This window comes from Oryza glaberrima, chromosome 5 (genome assembly GCF_000147395.1).
Source record: "Oryza glaberrima chromosome 5, OglaRS2, whole genome shotgun sequence".
Classification (NCBI taxonomy): Eukaryota; Viridiplantae; Streptophyta; class Magnoliopsida; order Poales; family Poaceae; genus Oryza; species Oryza glaberrima.
This window is the reverse complement of record NC_068330.1, coordinates 9,227,468-9,246,771: the sequence shown is the minus strand read 5'-3', so window position 1 is coordinate 9,246,771 and position 19,304 is coordinate 9,227,468. Positions and strand designations below refer to the sequence as shown.

Here is a 19,304-nt window from a genome sequence, read left to right as displayed (position 1 = left end):
AGATGATATCAATTAGTATGCCACTAATCAGTTTCAGCTTATCATTCTGCAAGCAGCCAAATTATCATCAGCTATGACTAAATCCTTGTTTGGGATGATCTCACTACCTCCTACTGTTGTGTGATTGTGTCCCCATAATGTAGGTGTGGCATGGCGGCGGATACAATAGAGGAGAGGTCAGGAGGGGATGGTCATTGAGTTGAGAATATAAGTATGTAACTTACCGCTGATTCGACGCTTGGGGAGTTGGGGTGGACTAGGAGAAGAATTCCTTGGGTGCTGATGCAGTGGACGTACGGAGGTGGTGGCTGGAGGGAAGACGAGGTGGCGGCATTGTCCTGCTCGAATTCCTCTCCTCGAAGCCCCGCTTTGTTTCTTCGTTGCCTACTTCAATCCATCGTCTCAAGTTTGATCTAGCGCCGTGCTGAGAAGATCCGGCAGCGCCGAAGATGGGGATGGGAAGGAGGAGGGAGGGAAGGATGCGGCGGTTGTGACTCGTGAGGAGGAAAGGATGGGTACGCTTCTCTCTCTTTTCCTTTCCTCGTTTGTTTTTTTTTCGTTCTACTGTGACGCGTGGATACGTCAGATTCGTGAGGCTTCCTATTAAAGACTCTGGAGGCTTTCATTAGTTCTTTACTGAGAGGCTCGTCCAAGATTTAACGGTGGATATTGAACTTATACTTCATCTGACGGCCCTTGCAATCTCGATGACATGGCACATTCCGGTGACAAGAAAGATTAGTTCTTTCAATACTTTAGATTAGAAAGTTTTTCCCTTATAAAACTTGTGACGGTTTTCTATAGTCCCCTTTTTTTTTAATTTCAGTTCCCAAACATGAGACCTTGTGATTAAATTTGGTTTTATATACTTCAGTTTCAATTGACATCTTCGTGATGATAATGGATTGCACCGTCTAGTCTAGACTTTATTCGTGGATACGGTTGGCATTTGTGAGCATCTGGAATCAATTTCTATCGGAGTCCACACAAAAGGGAAAATGTGTCCATTTTGTATTTTTGTCAGGAAATTTATCTGCAGTATGTATATTTGATGTAAAATCATGAAGCTTGGACAGATAGTACAGACCATTTGGTGTTTCCATGTACAAACAATCTTCGTGTAGGAAGACCATACTACATCAGTTGCCTATGAGCATCCACACAACAGTAATGAAAATGATTTACAGGTATACGGAAGCAATAGGAGATTACTTGGTGAAACAATTGTGGAAACTTCAAGAGAGGACTTTGCAAGCCACGGCAAGCCAGGATCGTTCCTTTTCAATACCAAGTAAGTCTCTGCACGACCAATCTCATCCGAGACAACATCCTCACAGAAACCAAACAATTCAAGGAACTCCATTGCAGCTGTTTTCAGGGAGGCAAAAAAATGAGGAAGTTAGTTACAGTAGATTTTCAAAGACCTGAAGGAAAAAAGAAGAGGGGAGTTTATAAAGCAAGCTAGGTGATATCCCACGCGTTGCTGCAGGACTTTATAAAATCATAAATAAAATTATGTTATGTGCGTAAAATTGTAGAACAATGATTAAGAATGATGACTGGAGATCAATTTTTCTTGTTACTGAGGAAATTCTTAATTTAGGATAAATTGGAAGGCATGCTTAGTACTATTTGCTATATATAATATACTTGTATATTAACTATATTAAATACATATAACCACATGAAGTAATGTTAATCAAAAGGAAGTAGCAAGATGTAAATCAAAAGGAGGTAAATCAATAGTAGAGTAGGAGTGGATATTAATTTTAATATTTGTTGCTGGTACTATTTTTCGTGAAAGTGACTTTGATGTGTGGTGCCTTGTTTATTTAATTTTACTGATGATAAGAGGTAGTTGATGCTCGGACAGTGAAATGAACCAACATAATATACTGCGACAGGAGCCAATCCAGCGTATCTATGCTGGCCCTTATTCCTGATATGGAGTTTCAGGAAATCATATTAATTACCGTATATATACTAATTAAGATAACTTCACCAGGTAAAGGTCATAATTGAAATACATATTAGATCTGAATATGTAGGTCTAGATGATATTGTTTCCTACATGCTTCAACTGCAGTAATGAAAAATGATGTGTGATTCGGGACAACCAAAAGAAAATTAACCAAGTCAGTAACCTAGTATCTAAAATCATGTGAAAACGAATGGGGATGCAGAGTAAAAAGAAGGAATTGATATGGTAAAACTGGTGTAACAAAATGCGAGATAGCCAAACTGGAAAACTAATGCAATTACAGTTATGTATGGAGCATGCTTACACATTGAAATAATGTAAGAACTGAAATGTGGTCAGAAAAAAAATCAGCTCAATTTACCAAAAGGAAAGAGGAAGTTGATGGCTAATATAGCCTATGCTAGCTTGCTGGAGTGATTAAAGAAGATGATGGCGTAGGGATGCTTATGATTCCAGCGAGCAAACTCCAGCAACAGAAATGGAACACCATTGGCCCTATTATATTGACGCATAAGAGCAGTACAGTAGCAAGCTATAAGCCAGCTACAAACATATTTTAAGAAGATAAATAAGGACAGAGAAGAGCAGCGGGCTATAGATTTATAGCCAGCTATAGCACGGACTCCAAGACACAATATGTGTATGACAGGTGAGATCAAGTATTAATAGTGTAGTATGTAACTATTGTACAAATAAGCTATTAGATTGGCTATAGATGATTGGAGTTAGTAGTTGGCTATACTATTAAACTATTAAACTTGCTCTAAGGATTATGTAAATTTATAGGCAGTATCGAAAGAGGGGATACGAAGAGAATAGGGGAAATTAATAATCCATCAGGAGTAACCCCTTATCTGCCCCATCATGATAACATCGGTTTTAAAAAAGAAAATGATGGCATCCATTAGAATCAATTGCTCTTGCCACCACCATGCACGGTTACTCGGCCGTGCAATGCTCGGTGAGAGGATGGCAGCTAATGGGGACTGGATGGGCTGTTCTAGCCGGGTAATTTGGGCCAGGCTTGATCGGCAACTGAACATGGAGCTTAGAATTTGGAACGTTCAGATCGAATGGCGTGGAACGTTCAGATCGGACGGCTCACCATTTCAGATGACGTGGCCTCACGATTTTACAGCTTTATAGTGTTAATGCTCTGAAGTGGGTATCAACTACTCCCTCTATCTATAAAAGTTACACATATTATTTTTCACACCAAGACTAAGGAGAAATTAAATCACCTTGGATGTTACAAAATCAATCAAGGATGAGTATTTAGATAACTTCTTGAATTCTAATAAAACATTTAATTTATCTTTTCATTTAAGTCTTAAATGTATAAAAACTACAAATAGGAACAATTTATTTGGAAAAACTCAAATGTGAAATAGGTGTAACTTTTGTTGTGGATGGAGGGAGTATCTAGGAATAAGAGATAGAGACCTTTGTAGCTCGCCACACTCCTTTGGAACTGGCATATTTGAAAAATTAGGATCAGTAAGAATTTATTTTAGTGGACCAAAGGAACCTAATAAAAAGAGCATAAGAACAGCCAAGCATACCTTACGCAGTCTCCTGTACTTGATATCATGTGGGTGCTCTATCACATTCTTGATGATCTTAAAAGAGTGTTTGAATAGCAGAAGTTGCCTCTGCAGGTGTTCTTGTGAGCGAAGCATTTCAATGGCCTTCTGAGGCGTGCATAGAGGGCTGCCAGGAAAGGGAACGTAGCCTAGTGGTTACAGTGACCTAAGTAATACCCCAAGGTCTTGAGTTCAAATCTCCATAGGAACAAATTTCAGATTTGATTGTTTGTGGGGCTAAGTTCCCTATTTTGATAGCCGTATATATCTGGTTGGATGCAGAAAAAGGGTAAAAATGCCACTGGTTCTTTAATCCTCTGAATGGGTCACATCCCCTCCTAGATTGCCTTTTTTTATTTTTGGAATGAAGGGATTATATCTGTTTTTCTACTAGCATGCATGTGTTTCTTATGAATGAACGAGGTATACAGGAATCTAATGTACTATATAGGAGAATCTATAGCAAGTTACAGGAATCATATACCGATTTTATTATAATTGTTATAGTGAACTCATTTCATTTCTTACATTAGAAATTGATAGCAGTTTCCTTAGGGGCGAAAAAGATATTTCACCATTCAGAGAATCCAATGGCCTAAAACTTCAAGAGCAGAAATCGGATGGCCCTTAATTTTTTTATGACGTATCAACTCTTAACAAGTGTTGATTTAGTGAGAAAATATTTTCCTTTTCACCAATGAGATAAGCAACGAAAATGTGTATATCCCCATGAGATCGGTTTATCCTCATTTTGCATATTGAAATAAATTTTGTCTTAGACAACACAACTTGAAATTGAGCTAATAAAAACAAGAATAAAATGGATATGTTTTCTAGATTATATCGTGCTTACATGTTATTTTGGGAAAATGGTGTGTTATTTTTCTGGTTGGCTGGAGTGTAATCACTATTACAGCTTTAATTTGACACTAAACAAATTAATTAGTTGCGATTGAGGTGTCTTAATTGATCCCATCTGTACAAACATAATAATGCCTATGAATTTGCCAAATTCTCCTATAGGTTGTCAAATGGGTTGGGTCCTTCCGTGTCTGTCCGAGTACGCATGTGCAGCTCACAGCTCAGGAAAAACATGATCTATTTGGCTGTGGATCGTGCTGGCATGGCCCGTCTAGCCACGCCATGTTTGGGTTGCTACCACCCAACATGCCAACATGACAAGTGCATGTAGCGAGCCAGCACAACATGGCCCAGGAATAGCACACAATTTGCTCCATGCGGCATGATGACGACCGATGACTCGAGCAACTGCCATCTGAGCAGGAGCCAGAAGGAAAGAAGAACGGAAGAATCAAGGAAGCCAGGGGCTCAGGGGCAGAGGAAGCGATGGAGGACGCTCGTCGATGTAGGTATGCACGGTAGCGTTGTAGTGTGGCCAACTACTCACCCTATTCATGAGGACAACCACTAAGCATTTTGGTCATTGTGGGCTCACCGGCTCAAGACGAAGGAAGTAGGAAGTGAAGGGCTACGATGCTGCTTGATGAGGAGGATATGGAATGTGCTATCAGTGAGCGGAGGACCTCACTAAAGCTTCACTAAAGTTTGTGCAACAGGATGCAACATGCTATTCGCATTTTTTTCTTGGTATATAACAAATTTGGGCTAACCGGCCTCCACACAGCCCACGTAGCCAAATCTTGCCAGGCCAACACGACATGACCCGATATCTCACTGGGTCGTGCATGGGTTCCAACCTCAGCACGTAGGCCGACACGGCACAGCCTATGCCCAAACATACCTATTATTTATCTATCATCTTAACCTTATACGAAAAAGAGAAATAAAAATCCACCATCTCAAAGGTCCAACCTAGGGGGCTTTATTTGGAAAACTAGATAAATACCTCGTCGTATTGCTGCGGGAAATTAAATATGTACAAATAATATGCAACATGATTATTAAAACTAAAATAATTTGATACTTATGAATTTTGAGCCTAAAATAATTGAGATTGCATGATATTATGAGAGAAGAAAGAAGAGACAAATTGAACCATAGATCTATCATCCAAAGGTTAGAAATAATTAGAGTGATGTGGCTTAATGAGAGAAGAGATAAATAGCATTAAAGTAAGGATAAACTATATAACTATATAGGATATGAATAGGACAGGATTAGAATAGCAGTGCTAGATATTATAAGGTAAAATTTGCTACAGGACACCGAAAGATTGCAGTCTTTGCTGTGAGACACCCGAAGATCGTGTATTTGCTCGTGGACACTGTAAAAAAGTGGTAATTAGCTGCTGGACACTCCTCCCATTATTTTATTATTTCTTGTTGAAATGAAGAGAGAAAAAGTTGTGTAAGTACTAAAATGCCCCTGTACAGTGTTCTTCCTCTCCTTTTATTTTCCCCTTCTTCTTCTTCTTCTTCTTCACACTGAGCAGAAGGCGACGGCAGCCGGCCCGAGCCGGGACGGCTCAGCCACGGCGGGGCTGCGGCGGCGGCGCATCGCCCACGGTGCCGCCGGCGACGCTCTCCGCGTCGGCGCGGTGCGCGGCGGCGGCGGCGGGCTCGACTTCTTCACGTCGCGCTCCCAGCCTCCCACGCCACCCGCCTCGTTGACCTCGTCACCTCGCCGTGGCCCGCCCGTGTCATCGCGTCCAAGCACGCCGCCGCCTCGTCGCGTGCTCCGCGGCGAGCTGCCCGAACAGCACGTCATCGGCGTCATCGAGGAAGCCGCGCACCGCGTCTGTGAGGCACTGGCAACGTCGTCGAGGCCGTCGGCCACGTGCGCTCCGTCATGGGCGAAATCCACGCGCTCCGCAACATGGACGACGACGAGGTCTTCGCCTACGCCAAGCGCATCGCCGCGCCCTACAACCTCGTCATGCAGACCAAGCAGCTGGGCCGCCTCCCCGTCGTGCAGTTCGCGGCCGGCGGCGTCGCCACACCCGCCGATGCCGCCCTCATGATGCAGCTCGGCTGCGACGGCGTCTTCGTCGCCTCGGGCATCTTCAAGAGCGGCGACCCCGCGCGCCGCGCCCGCGCCATCGTGCAGTCCGTCACCCACTGCAGGTCGTCGCGTCCAAGCACGTTGCCGCCTCGTCGTCCTTGCTGGCACACCTTCGCCGTGGAGCTCTGCCCGGTGTGCCGCGAGCCTGCGACAGAGAAAGAGAGGAAGAGATGAACAGAGAGAAAGAGAGGAAGAAGAACATCAGAGAAAGAGAAATTGACAAGTGAGCCCATGGGCAAATTTGTCTTTAACCAAAGTTTCTCTCTCCATTTTGACAGAAAATAATAAAATAATGAGAGGAGTGTTCAGCAGCTCATTACCACTTTTTTACAGTGTGCACGAGCAAATACACGATCTTCGGGTGTCTCATAGCAAAGATCATAATCTTTTGGTGTCCTGTAGCAAATTTTGCATTATTAGTTCTATTTTCATATTACCACCGTTTGTATAGGGTGAGGTGGGATGTGCGAGCAATCTGGGTGGGATGTGCAAGTCATCCTGATTCCTGAGTTTGCCCTCGGCCTCCGCCAATCCCTATCCATCCCGCGAGCGAGTAGGGCTTCGTCGTTCGTCCTGCTGCTTCCGCCGCATCCATCCTGGTGAGCACATCCTCCACCACCACCGCTTGTGCTGATCCCCATCCATCGCGTGAGCGAGCGAGCTGGGTCGCCGTCGCTCGTCCTGCTGCTTCCGCCGCATTCATCTCGCACATCCTCTTTCACCTACCTCTCTCTCTCTCTCTCTCTCTCTACCCACACACTTTTTCTCGAATTTGCGTTAACCCTAGCTTCTGTTCTAGAAATTTGCCTTAAACCTTAATACTAGTAACAGTTTGATGGTTCCCAAAAAGATTTGGGGGGGTTCAACTGAACCCCCATGTCCCATGCCACTGGTCTTTTGGCTCTGTTTTAGTCGTCAAGGCAATACTTGATCATCACTGGCTTGATTGATTTGATGCCATATGAACAAACACTTGTGCAATAATTTTGGTATGGTCATTTTGTCAGTTTTTTTCTGGTATCGAGTTGGATTTATCATCTGTATTTATTAGTCTGCATGACTATAATCTTTGATAGGGCGCACAAGTGCGCCAACATGTCTAGTTCTATCAATATATGAATGTATTATGCAATTACTATTGTGTGATTATATACAAGCCAATGATTAGGCTTTAGGGTGTAGATTTTTTTTTTTTTACCCCTTCTCATTTTGAATACACAAGTTGTAAATCCTAAGCCCACCCCTGCCTGCAGTGAGCCTTGGTCTATGCTATGGTTCATTTCAAGAATAGGTACATGGTGATGGAGGCATTCATCGATACGGCAGGCAAGGGCCAGTCCGACCCTCTCATTCTCACCCAGCTCAATAGTACTAAAGCTATCAGAGACAGCATCCAGATCAACTTTGGGGAGTGTGGCCTAGCAGCTTGTCTTGGGTCGTTGCAAGGTTGGTGCTTGTTACATCGAAAACCTCCTTACAGTTTTCCGACAACGTCATAGATGCTTGCATTTTTTTTCTTTATTTAGAGGTATTTATGAGCTCTATTCATCTATAGTGAAGTATGTAAATCCGATAACGAAGCTTTGCGTGATCCGAGTTTCCCGTGAAGATCACCAGAAAGTGTGGGCTGCTATCACCATGGTGAGGAGCATTGGGAAAATCCCAGTTTCATTCAATCTGCGGGATGTGAGTGGTGAGTAGATCACTTCCTATATACATGGTCGAAGAAAGTAGTCTTAGTCTTAGTTTTATTTCTGGAATAAGTTTATTTCACCGTCTGATCTGCTACCTGAGTTTGCGAAATCAATTCCCAGCTATAAAACTGTCTATCTGACCATTCTGTGTTGCTTTATTTACTCCACCCTATTGTCTGTCAGACCTGAATTCATGCAACTTAAATATGATGTGATCCTGGTTCCTTTCTTTGATTCTACCAACTTAAAGAAGATTTTGAATTGCACATTGTATTGTACTACTATAGCAACAACTTCATATGCGCATCTCTGTATCAAAATGGATTTGAACAGCGAGTGGATTATGGGTGACTGAACCACATTTGTATTGTTTGTAGTGTCTACAGCTGATTGTTTCATGCCATTTGGTTCTTCCACATGGTTCTGTTGTTCAATTGCTACCAATGACCATTGTAACAAAAAGAAATTCAATATTTCAGCAACAATTTCATACTCATCTCACTGTGTCAGTATAGAGTTTTTTTGAAGTGGAACTAGAGAATATCATTGCCAAATTCCTTCACATGTGTTTTCGCACCATAAACCACTTATTCCTAGTGTGTGCCTTGAATTAGTGAATTAGTGGGCTTTTAGATATTTCAACAAAAACTTTGTCTGCACATCTTAGTACAAATTTTGATTAGTAGTGGGTGGAGAATGGATTGTGGCAACATGTGAGACATGAATCTAGTCCTGATTTTCTGAATTCAGGCCATTCCTGATTTTCAGTGTAAGGTGAAGTTCATACGCTACCAGCATTGCTAAATGCATTCTCTTAATTTACGATGACATGAACACTACAGTTTGTCAAAACTACTTGTGTTTTCCAGCATTTTAACTCTAGCATGATCGAGGCTCTACTTTTCCGCCATTATTCTTGTTTGTTGCATTCTCCAAGCTAAATGTTTGCAAAGCCATAGGCCATGGGGACCTGGGAGCATAGCTAATCATCAATATCATTTGCTTCATTCAGGAAGTATCAGGGCTTGCAAGAAGGCTGCGTTGGAGTGTGAAGAAGCAAAGTTTGAGTATTACAAGCTGGCTGCTGGTGATCGTATCACGCCCAAGTTCGTGGAGACCATGGAGAGCTGTTTTAACAAAGATTAAAGGATTAGAGAGCTAATGGATTCTCATGTATCATATATGTATTCATCATTTCCTGTCAGTTTAGAAGATTCAGACCCAGGGATTAAACTGTAGGGAATCAGGTAGACTAATTTTGTTTCGTCTGATCTGTTACTCATCGTCATTGAGCTTGTTTTTCTCAAATGATGCATATTGATTCAAAGAGCTTGTTACTCATCGTCATTCAAAGAGATTTTCTTCATCTCGAATCCTTCGGTTTCAGTACTTGGCAAACAAAACCACAAGCTGCTGGAGTGCCAGTTTCGTTCATTATATGAAACAGAAGTATAGAACCCCTGATTGCAATACAACATCGAGCATCAGATTTAAGACAACGCAGGTTGCATCCTCAGATCAAGCAAGAGACAAAGTAAAAACCTGTAATCAAAAGTCACAGCTCAAGGTGCAATTGTCATTACCAACAAAACGGCACAGGCTGCAAGTAAATAAGGGTAAACTCTAACATTCATGTGCAGTTGTCATTCTCGACCACAAGCCCTGCGTGGCTTGCTAACTGGTCATTTTTTTTCTCTTTACACCTTCTGTTACATCCAGTTAAACAAACATACTGAAACACAATTCATGCAATCTCCAGAATATCTTAGCAGCCGATAGAAAGATAGACATTCCCCCTTGAAAATATAGCAGCCATTGTCACCACAATACCACCAGATCGAAGCTTGACAATCAAAAATGTTTCGGCTTACCGGGAGCACCGGCGCAGACAAGTTCCAAGTCATACTAAACATCCTGATACCATGTATTCTTTTATACTGACAATACTTATCAAACTGATACCATGTATTGTTTTATACTGACAAAGATAAACAGCTAATCATCCTTTAGTAAATAGACAAAATAGCTTCACGGCCTTATCTGCTTCCGCTAACACAACCAGAATCCACTCTCTGCTAAGACTGAATACAGGCAACCTTCAAATTCCATACTGTTGTCGACTAAACTGATAAGTGACAACTAACTTCAGAGCTATCTGTGAATTGTTTAGTATTATGATGTTGTCAATGAACAAAAATGATTTGTATGGCTGCATTTGCACTTAATAATTGATTCCACAAATGTCTGAATTTTGATTTCTGGCATAGGACTCCATCGTTTCGCTTATTGACAGAGTAAGCGAAATGGCATATTTGCAAACGGAAAATAATTTGTAAATAAAACTTTCATATACGTGTTCTTAGCAATCCAAAAGCAAAGGCTGGAAAATAAACTACGATGAAAAAAAACCCCCAACATCAACTACAAATTTAAGGTTGAAAATTTAAAATTTGGCTTATAAGCATAAGCATAAGCCAAAAGATGAGATTGATAGTGAGTAATAATTGAATTCGACAAAATGATTTTGTTAACTAATAAACCTCAACCTGTTGATAAAAGGGTGCTAATTTAGTAATTTGGGGCAAGGTATTTCATCATCATCACATAATACACTGCTATTAATGTGAATACAATACAACTACCAACTCACCATATTAAAATAAAGAACAAGAGGATATTTGATGCGATGGAATGGTAACAATAACAACAGGAGCAATACTTCATACATCTCAAGAGAATTGCACATGACCAACAATAAAGTCAGCTATACGGTACAACGTTTCTCTCTTGCAAATGCCACACAAAAATAAAGCTAGTACAGCATCCACAATCGCAACACAAAACAAAGCAGTATCATTTCACCTACTGTTTCAGCACAGAGAAGCAATTTTCCCCTTCAAGTTATAACTTCACGCATTGATGCGTAGTTCCACGATAAGTTGACTGCAACCAAGCATATAAAGATCAGTAACGGAATAACACAAGCATAACAAATTCACTAGTGAAAATATGTTTACATATATATGGAGTAGTTGCACATGCAGGTTAGAAGAGTTTGATCATTGAGGCTTCAAAATTTCTAGAATACTGAACATCAAATCAGTCCTTATACCTTCATATTAGAATAATTACAGCTATTAATACCAGAGAACAAATCAAATGTATGGCAGCTGAAATGTGTCGACAAATTTGATTTGCCGATTGAAACATGTTTAACCGCAAATTGCAACACAACCTAGAAATATGTTTTCCCCAAATCTACCTCACCAAATTAATCAGTAAAGATAAGCATCAAGACTCACCAATTCGTACCTATTCAATCAAAAAGATCAATGGTCGTGGCCGTGGCCGTGACCATGGGAGGACGAGGAGCAGCATCCGCCGCCGCCGCTTGTCCCCTCGCCGGCGTCCCCGGGAGGGCTCCGGCGGCCGCCGCCGCCGTCGGGCTCGTCGTCGCTGCAATCCTCGTCGAAGGGGACCTCCTTGTGGAAGATGCAGCACTTCTTGGAGCTCTTGCGGCCGAGGGACTCGTTGTCCACCGTCCCCTCCTTCCAGGTCACCTTCTTCTTCGGCCGCCGCTTCAGCCGCAGCACCACCGACTCCGCCGCCGGCGGGGGAGCCGACGAGGCCGGCGCGGAGGAGGAGGAGGACGGGGAGGGGTCCACCGTCACGGTCGTGGATCCGGTCGCCGGCGCGCGCGTTGCCATGGGCGGCGAATCTTGGTCGACGCCTCCTCCCGTTTCTTGGATCCCTCTTGCGTTTCTTGCCCTCTTTCTTTTAGCCTTTTTCGCCCTTTTTAATCAGCGGTGGTGTTACGAGGAGGATATCTCATCAAATTAAACCCAACTATAATCCGCTCTTGCTAACGCTACACATACCAAGTACTCCCTCTGTCCCAAAATATACCTATTTTTTTACTTTAACACAGTATTCGAGATACTACTTTAACTAACAATATCTATTTTAAATAAAAAGAAATGCATATTACTCCCTTCGTCTCATAATAGGTGACGTTTTTGACTTTTTATTTGTAATGTTTGACCATTCGTTTTATTTGAAAAATTAGTGCAAATATAAAAAAAAGATAAGTCATATGTAAAGTACTTTTGATAATAAAGCAAATGATAAACAAAATAAATAATAATTTCAAATTTTTTTAATAAGACGAATGATCAAACATTGACAAACAAAAACTTAAAATGACAAGTAATATGGGACGGAAGCAGTAGATAGTATGTTTAATGACAAATATAGTAACATCAATTTTACATGATAGATATTTTTTATTTTTTTAATTAATAGTCAAAGTAAAAATGTTTTAAAAATGCTTATATTTTGGGGCAGAGGGAGTACAAATTAAATTAATGAACCAATGATAGTGTTAAACAAAAATTATTTCTTTATACAAGGAAATCTAATAAAGTTAAAATGTCACCATCTTCAAATTAACATAGTCAAATTAAAATCTTATGTTACTAGGAAATACAAATTAACATACTGTCAAAAAAATATACAAAGTAAGGTACTCAAAATTTCAGAAGTAATAAGTAATAACCTTAGAGGCATTTTGCCAAGCAGATCATGAGCAACAATCCTAATGTAGTGTTTTCCTTGTCTATATCCCACAATAACAAAAATTGGCAAGTACCTCCAAGATTGGGCACACTAATAAGAGGGGCATGCAATACGTGACATAAAGAAGAATCCGTGATGCAAAAGACATCGATTTCTATAAGAAAAATAAGAGCAATATAACTATGCCTCCAACTAGTGAGCGCATCAGGTGGCAAAGGGGCAAATGGTGGTGGGGAGGGAGGATGAGGGGATTTGTACCTTTTGTAGATGGCGAGGTTGGCGGACGAGGAGGACTCCCAGGCGAACAGGCACCACGGTTTAGCGAGAGGGGCCATCAGCGTACAAATTCAATAATACTGAGCAAACCTTATACTACCCCGTAAAACAATAATACTGAGTTTATGGTGAGGAGATGAGCAAACCTTATACTACCCGTAAAACAATAATATTATTGAGTTTATGACAAGAAAATTAGTTCATCAATCATTATGGATCAGCAAGCAATATCACTGCAGCCTTTATTGGAGAAAAATAATTTATATGTTGCTTCATGCATTTGGAGGAGTAAAGCCAGAGGCTGGCGGAGGGTCTATTTCATAGCCATTGCGCATTTTGTTCTAGTTGACGAGCAACACCTCATACACATATCTAAATTTCTTGTTACAGATGTCCAGTTTCCTAATAAGATCCAAGACATTCAAACCAATCACTCAAGTCATTTTCGAATTGAGAAATATATTGACATTTAAGTGCTCAGAGTACCGAGCTCTAGGGGAAAAAAAGGCAGTACAGGGTTACCATTTATGCTAGAAAAAAAATCCATTCATGTTTTATTTAAAAAAAGCCATTGTTGTTAGATAGTTTTTCTTGAACATAGCACAAATGAGGATGCTTATATGTGCTACTTCTACTAGCATCTTTGAGTCTGGAATCTGGATTGACATATCTTGACGAAGTCACATTAAGCATCTTCCTGCAACATACAATCAAATCCTCCCCTTATGAGCACTAGTCCGAGACACTAGGACGTTATATGTGGCGATTGATGAAATCATAACAAGTAATGATAAACCCTGAGTTCCACTTGAGGTACTCACGGCTATGATTAGCCCGATCTTTCAGTGAGTTAATGATAATTATGATTTGGAAGAAACGTTAACGATCCGACCACAACTGTCCAAGACGTTGTTGTGTTGCGCCTTAGCGATCGATACACCTCTTCGTTGGTTGTTAATCTAGCTGGTGTAGATCAACCTTATTCTTGCAAGAAAATCAAACAAACAAGAGAACGAGATAAAATCAATCTGATATTGCAAATAGAAATTGAATACAAATGATAAATTAGGGTTTTGAAGACAAACAGACGTGCGGTCTAGCCGACGCGCGCTGCAAGCAAGTAGAAATGGCTAAACTTTAATCTAAACAAAACCCAAGAAACCCTGAAGGGGTACCAAGCAATTTAAAGAGGTGGTTGGACGACCAAGAGGGTCCTAGGGTCGTGCTCCACCAGATTGGCGCGCACCCTACTTGGGCTGAGGTCCCAGACAAAGTTAAAGGTCCATAGGCCCATTACTGGTGACACAACACCTTGTTTCTTTGGTTGTCGTCGACTGAGATGGAATTTGGGGACAAGGTTGGATTCATTGGAAAGAGGACTTCAAAAGCTTTCCATCAAGTACTCATGAATCCAGAACGGGGGTCGTATGCACATTTGGCAGTCGTTTGAAATCATTGTTGCAAGCGACTGAATTGGATTCCAGAACTTAGACAATTTTATCTTTGATGTGAGCAACGGTTGTATCAATAGCAACCATGGTGTAACGCCCCGATTTTCATTCGGGATTAAAAATCATTTAATAATTCATTTTCTAGAAATTAAATAAAAGTTAAAGCAATTTAATCAAGTGAAATTGTGGAGGAAAATAAAATTTTCCTTTAAAAATCATGGCCGGAAATATTTTGTAATATTCTCTGTGCCCTAATGAACTCTCTGAAATTTCTCGTGAATGTTTAGAGCTCAATATCTAATTTTAATGATGCAAAGTTCATATCATCAATTAAATAAATTGAATAACAAAGTAAAACCTCCCCCTTGTTCCTTGGCTGTTTTCGGCCCTAGCCTTCTCCCATCCAGCGGCCCGCGCGCCCCTTTTCTCTCTCTTCGGCTGGCCTTCCCTTTTCTCTCCCGGCCCAGCTCGCCTCGGCTCCCCTTTCACCCCAAGTCTTCTTTTCCTCCCCCAACCGGCCTCCTTTATCCCTCCTTCGCCAACAGCTGGACCCGGCGGCCCCACCTGTCAGCTCCATCCCCTACCTCCGGCCGCCATTGCGGCCCACGTCGCCGCTAAATCCGCCACCTCCCATATCTTGCGCTCATGCCCGACCACGTGGAAGTGGCTGCCATCCACTCCACTATTTCCCCTACTTTTCCCCAAATTTCGGTGCCCAATCGAGCCATGATCCACCCCCATGTCACCACCTCCATCTGCCTGCCATTCTCGCCTCTCCCAGCCTCAATCTCGCCCCGAGCCCTATAAAATCCATCCCCCGAACTCCCTCTCCCATTTTCCCTCTCTCGCCCAAGCTCGCCACACCCCCTATCGCGCCCGCATCGCCGAGCCTGTGCACCGCAATTCGCCGCCATGCTCCAGCCGTGCGTCATCGCTGCTCCTGCCATTGCCGAGCCATGCCACCGCCTCCATCGGTTCGTCGTGCCGTGCCACGTCCCGGCCATCACTCCACTCCCTCAAACCACCACCAAAACCCCCTCCTCACCATACCACCCGAGCGTCGTCGTCGCCCTCCAACTTTGGCGGCCGCACGTCGCCGTTCCAGGCCGCCTTAGGCCTCGGGCCCCTCTTCCTCAGCTTCGCAATCCCGAGGGGAAGCCCGGCATCCCCTCATCCAAGCTCTTTGTTGCCGGAATCCATTCCCCGCTGTGATAGGTGAGCTCCTTCCCCGTCGCCGGCCTCCGGCCGCTCTTTCCCGCCACCTCGCGCCTCCTCCCTTTCTCCTAACTCTCCCACTGCCCTCCCTAGGTTGTCCCGCTCTACACCCACCCCTCTGCCTGCGCCGGAAGCCGTCGGACCACCATCCGCACCGCCTTCCTGAGGATTCCGCCGCCGCCTCCCACCGTCGCAGTTGGCCGCTCGGTGAGCTCTGCCGCCTCCTCTTCTTCTCGCCACCTCTCGCGTCGCGTGTCATCGCTCCCCGCGTAGCCGGCCATGGCCGCGCCACCCAGCACTGCCGCTTGGACGGGCCGGCTTTGTGTTGTGCCCGTGTCCCAGCCGCACCGCCTTGTGGCCGCCCGATCAGCTCGAGCTGATATGGGCCGTTGGTTCCCATGGACCGGTGGTGGACCACCTCGATGGTCCCGGTCCACAGTGGACCGGCGCCCTTGTGCTGCTGACCAGTGGGGCCCGCTTGCCTGCGGCGCCCCTCTCCCTTGCTGATGTCAGCAGTCCCTTTTCCTTTGCAAAATTAATTATTATTTGCGCAATAATTCAGTTTAATTCTAGAAATTCATTTAAATGGCTCAAAACTTCTAAAATTTATATCTAATTCATACGAACTACTAATTGAGCCATTCAACTTGCAAAATTCATTTAAAATTGAGATATACATGTTTGTTTACTTTTCATGTACTGTTTCCTTGGTTTTTATTAGTGTTTTTCCTTGTTTTGCGTGCCAGCGTGAGAATCCATCGTTTCGGAAGTCCGCGATCGCGACGAAAAGAGTTCAAAAGATCAAAGTGAAGAAGCAAGGCAAGTCACACATTCCCCTTGAGCATATTTAGCCCACTTTATAAATATTTACTATTTGCAAATAAATTGCATCTTTTGCTAATTACATTGGGAATAGGGTTTACCTATCTGCTCATTTGTGCCATGTTTACTTGATATCTGTCCTTTGTCAACCTTGGATGATAATTTATCTATCTCGTGATACTTATGTTGATCTAGCTAGAATTATATATGCTTAGCCATGCTTAATTACCACTAGCTCACATAATGGGATAGTTACATTATTAGACATCTAGTATCTTGACGAGCTGCGTGCTCGAGACATCCGGCCATGATCCATTGGTCGTAATTATCCAACTAAAATGCGAGTGAAAGGTAAGCTGTGGGTGCATGGTTTTGCTAGTCGCGCCCATGGCAGTTAAGGACCGGTTCACGGGAAACCCTGTAAGACATACAGCGCTTGCCACAAGCAGGAATGGGTAACTGCTTGACTTGTAGTATAGCTTTTCCTCTGGCTGATGTACCCAGGCTAGGGTGGGCGTGATGGAGTTGGGTCGACCAGGGTGTTTGGTTGATCGGCTTGCGGATTCACCGTGGCACGAGGGGAGGCTGCCCGCTGCCCGCTGCCTGCTGGGGGCAGGAACGAAACCTGTGGTGTGGCATCGATTGGTCATAGGGAGTTATATGAAGGGTCTTGTCATAATCACTCGACATGGTGACGTGTCTGCGCAGGCACGGTGACATGCCGATGGATTGTGTCTTGTGGGTACAGTTGTGCACCTCTGGCCAGAGTAAAACTATTCAAATAGCTGTGCCCGCGGTTATGGGCGATCGGCCAGATTCACCGTGATTAGTCACATCCTTAATAATTAGTTAATGAACTGGTGTAGTTCAGGTAGGATGGTTGGGCTTGTTCAACGTGGTGTAGCATTGATCAGTGGAGATTTAATATTACCTTAATTACTCAACTATTTTACTGTTTTGCTCAATAAAATGCTTTACAACTGCCTTTATGCAAATAGCTACAAGCCATCCTTATATCCCCTTGCATGTCTGCATCATTAGTGTGACTTGCTAAGTACGGTGGTTGTACTTAGCCTTGTTATTGTTCCCACTTTTCAGAGTGTAGCGCTTCTAAGCTGAAGACGATGTTAAAAGAATAAAGCTCATACCCCAGTTGAGTTTTTGCTTGTGGAGTGGAGCTGAAGCCCCGCTAGGATCATCTTTTCCGCTGTTGCTGTTTTCTTTTCGGTGCGAGGACTAAATGCCTCTTCTGTAAGTATTTACGCTTTATTTACGTTTGGATCTGTATATTAAATTTATCATTTTGTGTACCCTGGCTAATCCTAGATAGAGATTTATTACATAAAATAGTATGAAAATTTGGGCTATATTTCTAGGTGCGACACATGGTTACATCAAGTAACTCACTATCGATACACACCATTACGATAATAACTAGAGGATACCCCGCGCGTTGTTGGGTGCGCATCGTCTGCCATTCTCTGTTTCTACGGCACTGTGCCGTTGATCAATCCCAACCGTTACTTTGAATGGATGATCAGGATGTGCGAACCCACGGGCTAAAGGATCGATGCTTTCCTCTTTTCTTCTTCTTCTGACCTGTCCCGATTGAATAAAAGGAAAGAGCGGCATCACCGCTAAAATGTTTCCATCATTGAGTAAACGGAAACAAAATGGCCAGGTGACACAGGTAAAAGTGAAAAAAATATCGGTTTCAAAAAAAATGAAAAAAAAAGATTTTTTTCTGTTAGCTTGTCGCCTCATGCAACAAAGCTAAATTTTTGATAGGTTAATTTGTCATCAATTGATGTCAAGGTGGAAGTTACAGAACAACAAATTCAACGTAAATTAGGAGTGTTCTTCACTTCTTGAATGGAGTAATCCGTATTCCCTGGAGAGAAATATGCGTAATGATTTATGAATATGATAGATTTGTGGGTTATTTTGATCTTATCCGTCCATTTCAAACCAACGGTTGGGACTGACCAACGGCACAATGCCGTTGAAACAACGAACGGCAGACGATGTGCACCCGTTGTACTTTTATGCATTGAACACTTTGACAATGTTATAATAATAAGCAACTGAAATTTGAATCATAATGGAATACAGTTTAATCTTGTATTCTACTTGGTTGTTTAGTGAAAGATCATTTCCTATTTACGTGGAACCAAGCTCAGTTGAACACAGAGACAACAAATAGAATGGTAGCATGTAGCAAGAAATAAAATTGGTAGACAATATACGGCATGGTGATCACTCAACGATGCTATATATGTAGTTGCTTATTCCAAACTATAGTCTTTGTGAAGTAGAAACTTCCTAAAGTTCAGGTGAAGATGTCTATAACCTACTGACAAAAAAAAAGTATCCTTATTTATTTTAACCGGTCCGTGAAAATAGTAATGCACCAACCCTTTAATTCTCTTTATAAGATACCTGCAACCTTCACAAACAATAGAAAGTTAAGAAATTGAAACTGCTACTTTATCCTTCCTTTTTCTCAGATTCTACAACTAAACAACAAATGAAATTAGTAAGATTAGTAAGAAAAAGAAAAGGAAAAAGAAAGCCATGCGCAAGCAAGCAAGAGAGATGACCAAAGTGAATTGTGCACGTTGCTCCGTCGAAGCATCAACCTAAGAAGTGGAGGGGGTATATACTGAGATGCATCAACTGGATGCAATAAGTTAACATCCTCTATCATAACGACACTATCATTATA

At 42.5% G+C, this 19,304-nt stretch overlaps 4 protein-coding genes across 5 annotated transcripts; 2 read left to right on the top strand and 2 right to left on the bottom strand.

The window, feature by feature from the left end:
- Positions 1–1,139: 1,139 nt before the first annotated feature.
- Positions 1,140–6,261, bottom strand: LOC127773498 (uncharacterized). Its single transcript, XM_052299583.1, has 5 exons — positions 5,971–6,261; positions 3,544–3,600; positions 3,425–3,452; positions 1,213–1,368; positions 1,140–1,147 (listed from the first exon to the last, which is right to left on the bottom strand). Exons 1-5 carry the CDS (start codon positions 6,259–6,261, stop codon positions 1,140–1,142), a joined length of 540 nt encoding a protein of 179 aa, XP_052155543.1.
- Positions 5,996–6,932, top strand: LOC127774996 (probable pyridoxal 5'-phosphate synthase subunit PDX1.1). The gene has a single exon (XM_052301292.1). It carries the CDS (start codon positions 6,334–6,336, stop codon positions 6,718–6,720), a length of 387 nt encoding a protein of 128 aa, XP_052157252.1. The 5' UTR covers positions 5,996–6,333; the 3' UTR covers positions 6,721–6,932.
- An 844-nt stretch (positions 6,933–7,776) lies between these two features.
- On the top strand, positions 7,777–9,870 carry LOC127772975 (probable ribonuclease P/MRP protein subunit POP5). Its single transcript, XM_052298977.1, has 3 exons — positions 7,777–7,992; positions 8,102–8,239; positions 9,253–9,870. The coding sequence occupies exons 1-3, from the start codon at positions 7,818–7,820 to the stop codon at positions 9,384–9,386; spliced, it is 447 nt and encodes a 148-aa protein (XP_052154937.1). The 5' UTR covers positions 7,777–7,817; the 3' UTR covers positions 9,387–9,870.
- A 1,016-nt stretch (positions 9,871–10,886) lies between these two features.
- Positions 10,887–12,067, bottom strand: LOC127772974 (protein phosphatase 1 regulatory subunit INH3-like). Of its 2 annotated transcripts, none has more exons than XM_052298976.1 (2): positions 11,543–12,067; positions 10,887–11,183 (listed from the first exon to the last, which is right to left on the bottom strand). In XM_052298976.1, exon 1 carries the CDS (start codon positions 11,945–11,947, stop codon positions 11,570–11,572), a length of 378 nt encoding a protein of 125 aa, XP_052154936.1. In that variant the 5' UTR covers positions 11,948–12,067; the 3' UTR covers positions 10,887–11,183; positions 11,543–11,569. The 2 variants fall into 2 exon arrangements, with proteins under 2 accessions (XP_052154936.1, XP_052154935.1); XM_052298975.1 differs by having other exon boundaries at positions 11,553–12,065.
- Positions 12,068–19,304: the final 7,237 nt, after the last annotated feature.